General features: G+C 30.8%; 1 protein-coding gene across 1 annotated transcript in view; it reads right to left on the bottom strand.

Moving 5' to 3' along the window:
* Window positions 1-3374: 3374 nt before the first annotated feature.
* The window catches only part of Lrriq3 (leucine rich repeats and IQ motif containing 3), a 162601-nt gene continuing 147938 nt past the window's right edge, over window positions 3375-18037 (bottom strand). Inside the window, exons 7-8 of the mRNA XM_076862816.2 lie at window positions 10894-11617; window positions 3375-3562 (exon numbers count right to left, since the gene is read on the bottom strand). Of these exons, the coding sequence (XP_076718931.2) occupies window positions 3406-3562; window positions 10894-11617 (881 nt within the window). The 3' untranslated portion in view covers window positions 3375-3405. The remainder of the gene's footprint in view (window positions 3563-10893; window positions 11618-18037) is intronic.

Genomic DNA, 18037 nt, shown 5'->3' with positions numbered 1-18037 from the left:
ACTTTAATGTGCAACTTAAAAAAATGTCAGGCTTCAAAGTAGAGGTGTTTGGCATGCATTTTGGTACTACAGGATGCATATCAGAACTGAGATACAATCCAGAGGTACAGAGTTTGGATTATTCAAAACAAACAGTAAGTGGCAGTAAATTTCATGAAGTTGACTTGAGACATTACATAAATAAGAGGGTTATAAACATTAAAAACATAGTAAGTAATATATTTGACTCAGGAGAAGTAATAGAGACAAAAAAATGAATAAAATATCCTTTGCTTTCAAGAAGCTCACAGTTGGCTGGCAATAGTCCAAAAATACTGTTGATTGCCTGTTGTGTGGTAAAAGCTATAAAAGATTCATGGCATGGAATGGAAGCATAGATGAAGGGAGCAACAAATACTCACAAATGTATGGATTAAATGATGTGTTCCAGATACATCACACAAATAAGCTCACTATTTCTTGGTGGTTCCCCTTCAGTCTCACATAAATAGTTAATGAATCCTCATATAATTACAGAGAGGATGATTTCTGCTTCCACTCTGCACACTTAACCTTTATTAAATGCTTACTTTTGAAAATACTGTGCTGCTTTATTTATATGGGATTATCTTCAATTAAGTCTCATAATAATGCTATCTGAAATGGATCATTGTTTTCATTAAAGCCCCTAAACATATTATTTCAAAACTGGAATAGAAAATTGGATTAGGTAAACTTGCTTTAGTAAAGTTAATATCTGTTATACTTTCTACCACCCCACCACCCCCATAATATCTCCCTTTGTTCTTTTTAAAGAATAATTAGAAATACCAATATGACTTGCTCAATAGTTACATGCTAATTAACAGGAAAATGAGACCTGGTGTCATAGATTTAAATAGCTATTATTCCGATCAAAATCCCAATGGAATTCTTCATAGAAATAGAAAAAGCAATCATAAAATTCATCTGGAAAAATAAGAGACCCAGAATAGCTAAAGCATCCTTAACAGGAAGAGTGAATCAGGTGGCATCACTATACCAGACCTTAAACTATACTACAGAGAAATAGTAACAAAAACAGCATGGTATTGGCACCAAAACAGGTTGGTAAACCAATGGTACAGAATAGAGGACACAGAGACAAACCCACAAAATTACAATTATCTCATATTAGACAAAGGTATCAAAACACGCATTGGAGAAAAGACAGCCTCCTCAACAAATGGTGCTAGGAAAACTGAAAATTCATATGCAACAAAATGAAATTAAACCCCCATCTCTCGCCATGTACAAGATTCAATCAAAATGGTCAAGGACTTAGGAATACAACCAGAGACCCTGCGTCTAATACAAAAAAAAGTAGGCCCTAATCTCCATCATGTGGGATTAGGCCCCAACTTCCTTAATTGGAGTCCTATAGTGCAAGAATTAAAACCAAGAATCAATAAATGGGATGGACTCAAACTAAAAATTTCTTCACAGTAGAAGAAGCAATCTGTGAGTTGAACAGAGAGCCTACATCTTGGGAGCAAATTTTTACCCCCAACCGCCCCCCCCCCCACCACATCAAATAGAGCACTAATCTCTAGGGTATTTAAAGAACTCAAAAAGCTAAACACCAAAAAGCAAATAACCCAATCAATAAATGGGCCAAGAACATGAACAGACACTTCTCAGAAGATATAAAATCAATCAACAAATATATGAAAAAATGTTCATCATCTCTAGAAATTAGAGAAATGCAAATAAAAACTACTCTAAGATACCATCTCACTCCAGTCAGAATGGCAGATATTATGAAGACAAACAACAATAAGTGTTGGAGAAGATGTGGGCAAAAACGCAAACTAATACATTGCTGGTGGGACTGCAAATTGGTGCAGCCAATATAGAAAGCAGTATGGAAATTCCTTGGAAATCTGGGAATGGAACTACCATTTGATCCAGCTATCCCTCTCCTTGGACTATACCCAAAGGGCTTAAAAATAACTTACTACAGAGACACAGCCACATCAATGTTTACAGCAGCACAATTCACAATAGCTCAACTGAGGAGCCAACCTAGATATTCCTCAGTGGATGAATGGATAAAAAAAAATATGTGGCATATATATACAATGGAATTTTACTCAGCAATAAAAGAGAATAAAATCGTGGCATTTGAAGGTAAATGGATGGCGCTGGAGAAGATAATGCTAAGTGAAGTTAGCCAATCCCCCAAAAAACAAATGCCGAATGTTTTCTCTGATTTAAGGAGGCTGACTCATAGTGGGGTAGGGAGGGAGAGCATGGGAAGAATAGATAAATTCTAGATAGGGAAGAGGGGTGTGAAAGGGAAAGGGAGGGGGCAGGGGATTAGCAAGGATGGAAGAATATGATACAAAGTACATGTATGAAGACATGAATTGATGTGAACATACTTTATATACAAACAGAATTATGAAAATTGTTCCATATGTGTAATAAGAATTGTGATGCATTCCGCTGTCATGTATTTAAAAAATAAAACCAATAAAATAAATAAATAGACAGTTGTTTTTTACTGAAAATTAAGAAAATACTACCAGCATTTGATAGCAGTCCAGCATAGAAGCATGAATGAATAAGCTCTGGAAACTGATAAAATTAGAGAATTTTTAAAGCAATGCAGGCTTAAAATATATGTATCTAACTGATTAATATAAAACAGAAATTCTGAGTGTTATTACTTATATTGTAATGAGTGATGTCACAATTATAGTGGTATATGTATCTTCCTTAGATAAGTGAAAACACATTAAAAATTGATAAAAATTTTAAAAAGGATTTTTATATTTTTAATGTTTTTCTTTGTTTTTCAAGTTTTCTACCGTCAATATTAAGCAGACTTAAAATTAATTTATATCATTTCTACATACTTATGAAAGTACGAATCAGTGATACAATACTGAAACCCCTACTTTGAAAAAATAAATCCAGAAATTGTTTTAATAAAATAAACAGGAAATATAATTAAATGTATGAAAGTAAGTAATGAAAGAAGTCAAATAAGCAATATCTTAATAAAAGTCAGCAGTAGGGGCAAAAATTACTATGCTAACCTTGCCAGAGAAACTGAAAATACCTTACATATTGCTACACTCAGAGAGGATATAAAAGAGAATATATACAGCATCTTTTCAATATTGCCTGTAGTAATGGAAATCTGTTTTAATTATTCCTTGGGAAGCTGGATATATAAGAAAACTTTTAGTGCTGCTAAGTCAACTTGATTTAAGTTATGATCAATACAAGAAACACTCTATTCTTTATATTTTTAAAAGATTTACATATAAATCCATCTTGTGACACAGAGCATTTCTTTCAGAGTATCATTTCAAAGTACATTAGGTAAAAGTAATGGACTAAACTTAAGATGATCATAGAATGTGATCTGCCATTGGTTCATTTTGACATTCCATTGGGAATATTAAAGACAAAATTTGTTTTCACAAGTGCAACTCTTGATTTAGCTTCTTGATATCTCTCAACGTCTTTTTGAAAAGTAAGCATATCCATAACAAACTTTTCTGCACAATGTTTTCTGGATATTTCTTGAGCCCTAAAAGAAAAAAGAAAAGATTATAAAATGTGATGGTTTTAGGTTATTAAAAGAGTAATAATTAGATTGTTACTTGGGTTATTAAAACAGTAACTATTAGATTGTCACTAATGATAATTAGATGGCTTCAAAACAGACATAATCAAATGGGAAAAAGAACTCCATTTAGAGCTTGGTGCAGTGGTGCATGCCTGTAATCCCAGGGGCTCAGGAAGCTGAGGCAGGAGGATTGAAAATTGAAGGCCAGCCTTAGCAACTTAGGAAGACCCCATCTGAAAATTAAAAATATAAAAGGGCTGGGATGTATAGTTCAGTGGTTAAATTCCAAGTTCTCTCTACCCACGTTTCTTCATCTTTTACAAAGGGATAATCCAACTCATAGAGATTAGAAGAGGATTAAATGAGTTTTTACATTAAAAATTTATATAAGAATTCCTGACATTTAAAAATTATGCTTTCTCGATGAATAACAGTGGTTTTCATCAGACTAAGAAATATAGGAAAAGCAAAAAGATGGGAAAATTTAGTTTTGTTTTGTTAACATTGACCTTCAAGAACTTTGCTATCCATGTCATGACTTCCAAGGAGCAAATATAGAGAAACAATGGATTGTTATAAGAGTATAGACAGTAAAATCATTCTTTTGGGGTTTAAAATCCAGCACTGAAACTTAAAGATTGTGTGATTTGAATGAGTTATTTAAACTTTCTGCCTCTTTTCTCATCTTTTTGAAGTTAGGCAATCCAATTCATATGTTTAGTAAGAAGCAAGTAAACTAATACACATTAAAATCTTTAAAGGAGTTCCTGTAATTTAATAATTATTCAATAAAAGATAGTTGCTACTATTTTGACTCTGGAGTTCAAGTAGTCATATGTGGATGCATAGTAGAGTAAAATTAATGGCCAAAAAGATTTTATGCATAAAATTAAGGGTACTAGTTAAGAAAAATATTAAAATAGCCACCTTAGCAGATAAAAACAATGTGGAAAATATAAAAACAGAATTTAAAACAATTGAAGAGTGAGAAACACAAAATAATCAATTATTTTTATATATACCATAATCAAACAATTAGAAAATGAAATCAAGAAAAAATTTCACTTAAAATATGATCAGAAAAACATAAGGTACTTAAACATAAGTTTGATAAAAGTTAGGCAAGACCTATACTTGAAAATAATAAAATATTGCTGAGAGAAATCAAAGAAGACCTAAGTGAATGAAGAGTTATGCCATGTACAAGAATTGGTATAAGCTGTCAATTCTCTTCCAAATTAATACGTAGAGTCAATAAAATTTCAGTTTATATGCAAAGATTATTTGGGGTAGAAATGAATTATCATTCAAATTTGTTTTGAATATACATTAGATTTAGTTTATTTATTTTTAATGATTAAATTTAATTTTTTTAAATTTGTTAAACATTTTATAGAAATTCAAAGGTCCTCAGACAATCAAAGAATCTTATGGAAAGGAGAACAAAGTTGGAATTTCTGTTTTACATCCATAAATAGGTTGACTTATAATAACAATCTTATATTATCTCATAGTTCTCATGAGTCAGAAGTCCAGGCATGGCATGTCTCATTTTTTTCTCATGTTTTTGTTTTGTTTGTTTCTCCCTCCATCTTTAAGTTACCAATGTCATGTAAAATCCTTCTCATTTAATCCATCTGACTTTCTTTTTTGCCCTGAATTTAAAGGCTAATGTAATTATATTGGGACAACCAGGATAATCCAGTATAATCTATTTAATATGGGCTAATTAACATTATTAATTATATGTGCAGGGTTCCCTTTACTATCACATTTACAGGTGTGGTATCTCAACTTATTCATAGCCCTGGAGATAAGAGCAGGGCATCCATCTTCTTGGGGGCCATAATTCTGATAATGGAGAGATATTCATTCTATAATTTTACAGATTACTAAGAATATAAGTAGAAAGATTATTAGCTTCTAACAGAAATTGGAAAGCAAATCCTGAAATAGTAGAGAAAAAAAGGTAGATATATCCATAATATACAGAATTTTATACATATGGATATACTAAATTGAATGAATTCAAGCTGGAAGGCCTAAATTTTTTTGGAAAATAAATTTCTTTGTGATAAAGTGGCTTGCTGAGAAGTAGATCATAAGTGGTGTTGGACAGGGTGATGGTTTGAAATTGCTCTTGTAGCTAGTGGTTAAAGAACAAGCTACTGAGGGAGCAGCTAAAGTCTGAGGTCATTAAATTAACATTAGGAAAGGCAGCAGAATACAACAGACACTAGTATGGCAGTATGTAAAAAAGTGGATGTGGAACCCATGTGAATCTGCAATATGTATACGGGGTAAAAATGTTCATAATCTGCTTGAATCAAATGTATGGAATATGATATGTCAAGAGCTTTGTAATGTTTTGAACAACTAATAATAAAAAATTTAAAAAATTAAAAAATAAAATAAAATTAACATTGGCATAAATGTACTGGTCAGTTACTTCCTCTTCCCATTTTGGTCTAACTTCAAGAAATAAAGATAGACAATTGGATTGTTCCCACATAGGAGTTGATGATATATATATATATATATATATATATATATATATATATATATATATATATTGTGTGTGTGTGTGTGTGTATAGAAATATATTCACACATATATATTTAAAACTATATATTTGAAAATGTGTGTTGTGAAAGTAAAGGAAAAAATTGAAAAGGTAGATTTTAGTCACAGATAAATAAGTATATCAAAATCTAAAATTTCAGAAGTTGGGCAGTTTCAAGTGATGAGAGAGTCTTTTTGTGTCTATAGATATAAGTTTATTAATGTAAAGTATGATAAGGGTTGTTGGAATCCAAAATGGTTAACATTAGGTTTGATCATTTTTGATGTTAAATAATTGTTGATTTTAGGTAATTCGAAAGTGTACCATGATTTGGGCAGTGGCTGGTTGGAGAAAAGCTTTATGATTCAGGATAAACTTCTTTAATTCACACTTAGGTACTCCTGTGGATATTTTATGAACTTACTAAATTAGAATTTTCTTTTTCCCTGATGTTTTTTCCTCCTTTATTTCACATTGCAGGATCAAGGAGCTACATTCCTAATAACAACTTCACCAATTATTGAGATTCATTTAGACTTTCTAAGTCAAATGATTGATACTGATATATTAATGAAGAATCAACAGCAAAAAATGTATCAGGATTGAAAAACTTCTGATGTCTCTAGACAAATTTTATTTTTTATTTTTTTGTGTGTCACAGTTCCTTTCTGTTTATTAATACTCAATTTTTGTTTTTTAAGAAAAACAATAAAACTCAAAATTTGGTGAGTGTTGGGGGGGAGAATACTACTGACATAAACAACACTTTCAAGGATATCTTTTCAGACTTAGAAGATAATTCAGTTAAGATTCATTACAAAGCTCATTTGATTCTACATCTTTTTTGAATTAAGTATGGTTAGATATGCAATTTACTATGATTAAAAACTAAGCTTATTAAATTTATCCAATGTTAATTTGCAATTTGCACTAGACATATTTTGATATAGCAAACTAGATTTCATTGTCTTTTCCAAGATACATTTTTAATAAAAATTATAAAAAATTATTTTCAAAAATTACAAACACACACACACACACACACACACACACACCATACATTAAGATAAAGGATTTTAAATTTGGAGAGATTAAAAACATAAAATAGAACTCTACAAGTTATAATTAGTAAGGCAAATGTTTTTTGTTTATACAAATATAAATAAATTTTGTATGGCATAAATATTTCACAGTGGATATATATATATATATATATATATATATATATATATATATATTAGCATTCTTATTTACACACACACGTATATATATATATGCACACTTCTTGCATTTTCATTTTAACTGGTTGTAACTTTTTACTGTTTCTTCTTCATTATTCTGTTAAATAAATTTTTGCATGTGCTAATTTTATATATGTATGAGTTGTGTTTTTAGTCTCTTAAAATATATCCTTTGACAACTACTGAAATTTAAATTTGCTACACATAGATTAAAATATTTTGAATCAATATTAATTCTCAGAGCTTCTACACCTCAAAAATTTAAATAAAAATAAAAAAGTCTTTATGGCAAAACAATTTACTTTTTTTTTTATTTGTTTGTCAAAAATCTCTTCTGGGATCTCCTTCCAATCTATTTCTTGAAAAGAAGGTTTTGTGGTAAAATGCATATTTAAAATGTATTCTGTATCTCAGTTGTCTCATCTGATTTTATCTATCCTGAACTTTTCTGCTAATAGTGGTCTCCCCTTTTCCTCTGATTTTTCCAAATTCTAATAGATAATCATAATTTTCCTCTGCTTTTTGTAAGAATTCAAATATTTGCTTATGTTCGTCACTGAACTATGAACTCTTAAGAGAATTAAGAATATTTTAATTACTCTTTGTATGGCAGAGCAGAGGAAAATTGAAGTGAACTAACACTGCGATATTTAGTTAAAACTTAATTTTGAAAGTTTTGATGGGATATGGAAAATGATACCCAAAATATGGCAGCTTAGCATACTGAGTATTTTAAGCTGAAGGAAATTGAAAAAAATCGTAGAAGCAGAAAGCTCTCTGTGAAGTTCTCTTGCCCCCTCTTTCCTTTAAAGAATCTAATGCTATTTTTTTTTAAAAAATTATTTTTTACTCTAGTTTATTATATATGAGAACATAATGTATTACAATTTATATTACACATATACAGCACATTTTTTCATATCTCTGGTTGTGTAAAAAGTATTTAGGACATCTTCAGATGTCCTGTCCTATACCTGGAGGGAAGGAACATTACAGCAAGAGGACAAGAATAATCTGAATACACAGGTCTCGCCGAGTTCCCTTCAGTTCATTATTATTTAGGTCATATCCTCTTTTTGACCAGCCACACCTCTGTACAACTGTGCACTCTTCATCAACCCTAGGCATAAAAATACTGTTTTGCTGGGCCTCTGATTCTTCATTTATAGAAGTTTCCATGTCATTTAACTTTCAGTTTAATAAGGTTATTGTGTTTTTCTCTAGGTAACCTGTTCTGTTATACAAGTGTGAGTCCTAAATACTCTGATAGGTAAGGTATAAAGTATTCTCTCCTCCAGTTTTCAATATTACTACCACCTACTTATTATTTACCAGAAATTTTCATTCTGTCTCTTAGTAGTACTTATATTATTACTTGTATTGTTATTTAAATCTAGTAGTCTTGTTGCCTTTTTTGCCAACTGCCTATCTAGATTTTCAGTTTTTTGGGGCAAAATGCCTTGTCAGTCCCCACACTGTCTGTGATAGGAATCTCTGAGAGCTAAAATTGAATCACTACTTGAGTAATTTGAATGGAAGATAAGAACCTATTGATAGAAATACAATGGTGGATCACTGAAGGAATGAAAATAAGAGTATATAAATTTATTGCCATGAAATAAGCACTTGTGCTAAGATGGATACCTATTCTAATTAATAGCAAAGCTATTTTCACAGCTTGGTAAATTATATTTTTATATCATTTAAAAATTTAGACTTGGATTTAGCTCAGTGATAGAGTGTTTGTCTAGTATGCCAGAGGCCCTAGGTTTTATCCCCAGCACTGGAAACAATTCTGATTATATATCTTTATTATATAAACATTTGGAAAAAGTATGCATTATTTCTCATCTCAATGGCTTAAGTATTGAGTAAAAATATATAAAAACACTCAGAGTTCTCAGAGACAATTATCTGACTTAAATGAAGTAATATACAATCACTGATAATTGGGATTCATACCTATTCAATACTTATTCAACAAGTATATAAATTTTTTAACTAAGCACTGTACCACGCACAGAAATGGAAAGATGGGCCAAATTATTTTACAAAGGATTTCCTCAGTTCACTATGATAAAGACTTGCCTATCACAATTGCTAGAACTGACATTTAAACAAAGTGTTATGGAATCACCAAAATATTAAAAGACCAATTTAGACTGGAAAAGTAGTTGAAGAGAAGTAAAAATACCATTTTAGTTGGCTGCTATATGGTAGAAAATAAAAGAATGAGTTTTGCCATTGGTTGTGCAGCTCACATACTAGATGATGGAAAATAAAAGGGTGAAATATAGCCACATACAGCTAAGCATCAACTACTTGTGATATTTCCTTAGAGGACAGAATATATTTTGCATCCCGTATAGAAATCACCGCACCACTAATTTGAAACACCAAAAGCATTCTGATTTCACAATAACAAAGAGACTTTTGTTGCATAATAACAAATAGTAACACTGTGGGCTTTTAGTGCCCCAGTAGGGTCAAATTTGAGAGAAAAGGAAATAGTATGAGAAAAATCATTGGAATAAGAAAGTGCAAAGTTGTGTAGGGAATGGAGAATGAGTTTGTCTAGAGAAAAAAAATGTAATTAAGAATAGAGGGTAAGCACTCTAGGAGAAAATTTAATGTGATATGACTAGATTTAAACAGAGCATATTTTTTAAGTGCTAAAAAGATTAAATTTCATTAATTGGGCAACTTAAATAGACATAATCAGAACTTTATTTTTAAAGTACATTAGAGGCTGAGGGAGGAGGATCAAGAGTTCAAAGCCAGTCTCAACAAGGGAAAGGTGTTAAGCAACTCTGTGAGACCCTGTCTCTAAATAAAATACAAAATAGGACTGGGGATGTAACTCAGTGGTAGAGTTCAATCCCTGGAATCAATACACACACACACACACACACACACACACACACACACACTCATTCTATGTCGGCAGTGAGGTAGACTGAGTTATAAGACTAGTTTCTAGCACTGGTCAAGAAGCTGATGAAAATACTATCTATGACAATTATAAATTAAGTAAGTTTTGAAGGCTAGCAAAAATACACAAGTTGAAGAAAAGATGGAGAATGGGAATGGCAATCTCAATGAGAAGAATAATATGAATTATTAGGGCGATTATGAGATTTGGGAATGAAAAGATCTAGTTGAGACTTCTTTCAGAATAAAAATAATAAAAAAACATGTTACATGTTGACAGGGAGACTAAGTTGTAAGACTGGTTTTTAGCACTAGTTAAATGCTGTTTATTACACATATTAATTAATCAGGTTTTGTTGTCTGAGGTTGAGATAGGGAAAAACAGTTGTTGTATTATCTATTCTATGATAATATAGGAATGCAAAATTGTCTTTTTGTTTCCATTTTCCAAAGGAGAATGCTATAAACAAAATACTACTAATCAGAATTCAGCATTTAGTATGTAATATTTACATGTAATTGATTTCAAAGCTTCTGTCATATTAAACTGTACCCACCTATGTTCCTTCATTTGGTTGAGTAAATTCTTTTGGTATTTTTCTTCTTCTATTTTTTTCTGAACACTCAGCCATTTTTGTCTTAGGATAGCATCATTCCTCTTCAGTCTGTCAATTTTAATCATTCCTTTGGTCAGAATAGTACGCTCATTATTTAGGGTTTGAACTATTAAATGTTCTTCAGCCTTTTTGTTTTTTCCTTCTAGAAACAGAGTTCTTCTCTCTTTAACTTTCATAAGGTATTTTAATTTGTCTTGCCAAAGTTGCTGTAAACTTTTCTGAATAGTGTTGTGATCTTTTTCAATTAGTTTTTTTATAGCAATTTTTTTCTTATTTATGCTTTCATGAACAGTTAAGCCAACTCTTTTTTTGTCAACTTGTGCCCTGGATACAGCTGTTATTTTTTCTTGATGGAGATCCTGCTTCTTTAGTTCAGCATAATATTGGTCAATATCTTTAAGGGTTTGGAGTTTTATACCGGCTCTCTGTGTTGTAAAAAATTGTCTTAAATTTGTCTCAGGTAGTGTGCCTTTTTTAATTACTGGTTTTGGATGGGTGGTAGGAAATAGATGGGCATGTTCAAGAAAATAATCTTTTTTTTTCTGTTTTAATACTGCATCATACTTCAATAAACCTGAAGCATATAAAGGTAGTTTGGATATTGATATCCTAAAACTGGTATCCAGTACTTCATCCTCATTTTCATCTCCAGACTCCTTCTGACCTACATCATACAACAGACAAACATATATATTACAACAAAAGTTAAACTTACTTTCTGTTCAATTTGTTTTGAAGGGTATATTAATAAAGTTGATGAGAACATACTATTTACTTCACTAAGAAGCATTTTCCCCAAATTGCTTTCCATTTTGTGATTTTTGGAGAGAAAAAATCACTATTAAAACATTTTAACACAGAAATAAACTGAATCTGATTCCTGTTTTCATTCTTATTTCTCACAATTATTTAACTTGGACAGCATCTTATCCTTAGCACTTATAAATAGTATTTTTTCATTTAGTTTGCTGAAAGACAAACCTTAGACAAATTAAACAGAATTTAAATGAGCAAAAACAGTTTATGAATTGGGAAGGGTCTAGAAGAGTGGAGGTTCTGACAGCACCATTCCAAAACATGCGCAAGGATTATTATAGACACAACGTGGAAGTGACATACACAGAAACAATTTGATGGCTTATAGCTCAATGCTTTGCCTTATTTGGAAATAGTCTGATGAGTTGGTTACCTATGATTAACTGAAGTTCAGTTACTATGATTTTCTGTGATTTAGCTATTTGTTACAAAAATATTCTCCAAAGTTAGGCTTTTAGTTTTTTCACATATCAAGTTAACTTGCATGTTTTTTTTTGTTGTTGTTGTTGTTTTAATATAAGGGATCAAGGTATGGAAGCAGTTTAAGGTTAAACTTAATTGCATTTAACAAACTACTATCGTCTCATATTTTCCAATGATACACACTGTAATTGGTTTTACTTTATTTTTCTTAACTCTGGGGAAAACCAATAGCTACCATTTAAACTGTTTTTTTTCCCCTCTTTGGATAGACAAAGAAACTAAATTTCTCATCTTGCTTTGCTATTTTGTGTGACTATCAGCTAAGTCTCTTCCAGTGGAATGTGAACAGAAGTGTGATGCATCATTTCTTATCCAAGTCCTTTAAGAAATAAATAAGTTTCCTTTCTTTTCTTTTTTACTTCTGACCACTGCAGACATGAGAGATGGTGGAACCACAAGACTGAAGAAACATTGGTCCTAAATCATGTATTTAAAAAATAATTCCAAAAGAAGATTAGCTAATTTGGACTGTTATGGAACCTGAAATAATTAATAATTATGCTTAAAATAAGATATATGTCTGGGTCTATTTGTTACTATACCAATTTAATTAATACAACTTTAATCACATTGTTGCTCACATATCTATTTTTTGATAAGCATTGATGAATTTAGAATCTAATGGCAAAAAGAAGCATAGAAGTCAAGCTTAAATGATTCACATTTGACTGATTTTCTCTACCTATTGAAATTACATACCTGCCAATTCTATAAGGATTTTTTATTCTCTAATAGAAGATTCACATAATATCATTCTATTTCAAAATGACAAAGCTGATAGTGGTGAAGATGGAACTGAAGATGGCCATGAAGAAGGGAAGGATCTGTGGTATAGACAAGTAGTAGGAAGGAAGTGAATATCTGAAGTTTTTATAAAGGCCAAAGGGGAATCTGCATTAGAAAAATAAGCAGTCTATAGTAAAGCAGGAAATAAAGTCTAGAAAGTAAAAGTGACAGTTTACCAGAATACAAAAAGCAAAGTGTCCAAAAATAGATATTAAAAATTTGGATCTGAAGCAAGACACTGGAAAACAAAGGACAAAAGCCAGTCTCTCATTAGTTGTTTGAATATAATCCCACGATCAGTTTTGAAATTCTATTTTTTTCTCTACATTCCAAAATCTCTGTTTTAAAAAATCACTAATTGCTGTAATATGCATCTTCCTAAAATGGGAAGTTATATCATGACTTATATCTACACAAAGGAAAACAAAATGTTCAGTTCCTATCTATAAGACATAAGATAGTGTCATGTTTTAGACTGGGTCATGTATATAGGTAAAAAAACCTCAGTTGTTCCCTTTTTAAAAAATTTTCCTTATACACACACCACATCTTCCAATGTTTGGGTCTTTACATGTGTTATTTTACATGTTGTCCCTTACATTGTTTTCCCTATTATATGCTCAAATCCTATTCACTCTTAAGGCCTTTGTACATTATCTTTTATATTATTGAAATAAAAATTGATTTTTTTAGAACTTTCATATCAATTACTTCCTTATATACTTTATCAAATTCCACTTATATTAAAGCTCTATGTAGCAGTCCTTAGCTATAATACTAAGCTAGATATAAAACTCCTTAAGAGTAGGAATCCTCTTTGATCCTATAAATGTAGGCCTCCAACCTACTACTTTGCACAGGATTTGTTTTATGGGACAATGAGTTAATTAAACAGTATATGCCTGATAAGTATATTTGTTGGATAGACAATTAAACAAATAGAAGAGTAAATCTGTTGCTCAAGAGTAATATCACTCAAAATGGTTAAAAGCTTTGAATTTGGAGCCAATTTAACCTGAGCTCAAATCCTACTTTTACCACTATGTGGTCTAGGAAAGTTATTTTATTCTTTGTGTCTGTTTCCTCACTGTAAGACAGATATTACAATACCTGATTAAAGGGTTATTATAGAGTTAAATGAGTTAATAAAATATAAAATGTCAACAAAGTATGCTACCTAAGTATTAGAATAGTTTCTGACAAAGAAAAAGATATATGGGTTAATTGTTATTATCTTTACCTTTATATTTTGTATGGAAAATAAAGGGCTTATTTTATCTCTTAATTCCATCAATAGCATGGTGTTAAAAGAGTCACAGAATTTAGTAATAAGTAGAGAAAATAATGAAAAGCACTTTTGTCATACTCCTCAACCTCCAATAGAAAATGAAGAACAAAATATACAGAAGAGCATTCTTGTTAACCATATTTTGTTCCAAGACTTGATAATATTTTTTATTCTTTCTTGTTAAATGTGAACCCACCAATGAAAATACTTTCATCTTACTATACCAAACTAACAAACATGTCTGTGTGTTCTCTGATAAAATGATCTCTTTCAACAGAGACCAAATTCTTTATATATGTTTGATCTTCATCCCCTTTATTACTACCACTGTCCTGCCTTTCTCCTTTACCACCCCTTCTGTATCAGACCAGTCATATCCATGTTTAAATCTGCATATCCAGCAGGACCACCATTGCAAGCACAACCATGTCCCCTCTGTTCTTATTACCATTCAATTTTTTCATTAAACATTATAGTAAAAATATGGATAAGATACAGAGACAATTATCATTTTATTCACCAGTACTAACAATTTAATTCAGATACGTATTTCACCTCTATTCTGTCCATCAAATTCTTGAAAGTCTCCTATCAAAGGCTTTTATAAAAATAACTGCAAAGGGTATCATTTTGTTCTAATATTATATGAAATCTCAATGGCAATAAAACACACTTGTGCTTTCTCCTTCCTTTTTTCAAGATTCTATAATAATAATCTCTCCTATTTTTTTTCTGATTGTTCCTTCCTAGTTTTGTTTGCAGAAACTTTCTTTTCTGCCAAATCTCTTTATGTTGGACTTCTTGAGGACTAGGCATCCTTCCCATTTCTATCTACTCTCTTTCCTTATCTGAATAATCCTCATAACTTTACTGATAAACTCTCAAATTCATCTTTTCCACTTGCATTTCTTTTAGGTATCTTTTAAACATGCTATATTACAAAACAAGCTTTTGTTTGCTTCCAGAAATCTATTCCCTCTAAAACCTGTCTTCCTTACCTCAGTAAATGATATCTAATAATTTAGTTCCCTACATAAGTTTTATCAATAAGTCCTGTAGATGTTTCCCTCCAAATGTAACTCAAATTAATTGATTTTTTCCCATCTCCTATCCCCTACTCTACTTCAGGTCTTTGCCAGTTCTTATTTTATCTATCACAATTTCCCAACACATAAAAATTTTATTGTTTACACAGTGATCAAGCCATAGTGATCCCTTTAAATTATCCTTAAATGCTCTTATAATTCAAACTCCTTGCTATTGTCTATAAAGTTCATATGCTTTTGCATTGGTTTAACGAGCAAATATAAACTTCCAACTACTTATGATCACATTTATTATTCTATGCCCAAGACATGAATTAGTTCTGGGGGTAATTACCAGGCAAAATTACTGAGTTTCAGGGCTATAAATAACCAAAAAAAAAAGTCAATTCCTTTGACTAAAGTTTTAAAAGTGAAAATTTGACATAGCTTAAAAAAATTTATCTAATTTCACTCAAAGTCTTCAAACAATGAAAATGGTACTGTTTGTCTGGAATATTACAGTCTAATGAAGGAGAAAAAGCTCGTAACTTCAAAGTATTGTGGAAATTTTTAAAAATACAAACACAGAAACCTTGGAGGCATAGAAGAAAGACTATTTCAATTTCAGTCACAATAAGTGATTTGGGACAAAAATATTCCAGGAATGTTGACAAAGATTATTTTACTAAATCTGAATCAGGCCCCTCTGAGTTTTCCTGACTAATTCCTCATCCTGGGCTCTGAGCTGGGTCTGTTCAGTCTAGTTTTAGCAAGAATTCTACTGATTCAGCTTATTCTCATAAAATTCCTTATCCTCCAAACTATATCTTATCACCCTGGACTGTCTTCAGCATGAATTCTGTGGAATCATTCTAACAACAACAAACAAACAAAAAACCTACTGCATATCCCTGTTATTGGTAGGGCTGTGTACAGAGATATCATACAGAAGGGGAGAGAGATTAGGTTTACCTCTGAATATAACAAGGACAAATAATGATTTATCCATTAATCAGAGAGGAATCAATAGATGACAAATTACTAAGAGAAATCATTAAGTCTAGAAGGATTCCTGCCCAGAAAACTCTTAATACACACAGGCCAATGTGATAAGATAATCCAGTCAGTGGATTAGGACAGTAGACTCTGTTAGCAAAAGATGAAAATTTGGGGTAAATCAATAGTCAATGTAATATGCTAGATAAATAAAATATGAAAAAGAAAAAAATATGTAGAATCATTGCCTTAATGTGTAAGTTTCTAAATAAGTTACTATTTGCAGTGGAAATTGATATATGTACACACTTCATTTTGCCATGGGAAGTCTTAACTTATACCTATGACACTGGTGACTTTATTAATAGCAACTGCTATCAGTCTTAGAAGGGGCTAAGTTTGGAAGACAAATCATATAGTCACCTTAGCTACAGGAACACAGATGAATAAATAGAATAAAAATAGAAGAGTAATATCATGTTATTTGTATTATTTTAAGTTAAAGATCCTAATAGAATTTCCAAGACTTGGTAGTTACTTAATAAGTGCATTTTTTTTCAATTTAAGGTTGGTTCTCAAAGTCTTTATGAAAGTTGAGATTGTGTCTGCTTGCTCACCATTGCATGTCAAGTACATGTGGTACATGGTAGCCTCTCAATAAATATGAACTTAAGTAACTTTTTTTTATAAAGGCAGCTAGACAAATTCAAATGTAATAGTCACTAGTTCTGAATTGTAATTAGATACTTTTACTTCTTATCCTTGACTCAGGCTTTTCACATTCATTAAAAAAGTCTCATTTGCATCACCATCTAAAATAAAATTATTTATCTTAAAAAATATAAATGTTGTCATTTACTTAGCCCTTACCACTTGGTAAGCACTGAGATAAATCCTTCACATTAATATTACCATTTATTTAAATACTAGTAACTTATAAAATTAGATATTATTGACCATTTTCAGAAAAAAAATAGGTTTACCTAAGTCAAAAGGGCTGTCACACTGGGATAAAATACTAATATTTGGCTAACATGGTAAAAAAATTAAACAAAATCCAAACAAATATTTGAGGATAGTGAAGAATGCACAAGAACAAGTACATGTTAGTGGTCTGCTAAAACAAAATATCTACACTCTTATAACAGAATTCAAAGTATCACAACATAATATTTATGGTGTCCAAATATAATCCAAAAAATATAATATTAATGAAATTACATTATAAAGAAAGGTAAGTGTAGGTGGCTAATTGGCCTACATGTTATCTGATTTCCATATTTTATTTGAAATATATAAAACTAACAGTAAGTAGGTTGAAGAAAGTGAAGGATTTATATTGTATATCCTAGAGAAACAAAATATATGATACAAAGAGCTTCAGTTAAAAATCCAACAGATAAATCAAGGTGCATTTTTTAAAAAAAATATTTGAATGAACTTTAAAACATAGAGAGAAAAATAAATAAAACACAAGGCATTTAACAAAGAAGAAAACAATACAATGATATACCTATGCTACAATAATCAATATAATTAATCAATAACTAAATGTTAGTAGCCTAAATACTCTTAATTTAAAAAGCAAAGATTATCAGAATGGATTTTAAAGAGTTAAAGAATTTTATCAGAAATCTAAGATAGCTAAGAAAATTTCAAATATTTGGATATTAAACAAAAATTCTAAGTA

Source organism: Callospermophilus lateralis, chromosome 7 (assembly GCF_048772815.1).
Source record: "Callospermophilus lateralis isolate mCalLat2 chromosome 7, mCalLat2.hap1, whole genome shotgun sequence".
Lineage (NCBI taxonomy): Eukaryota > Metazoa > Chordata > Mammalia > Rodentia > Sciuridae > Callospermophilus > Callospermophilus lateralis.
Note: the sequence above shows the minus strand (reverse complement) of the source record. Positions and strands in the feature narration are given on the sequence as shown.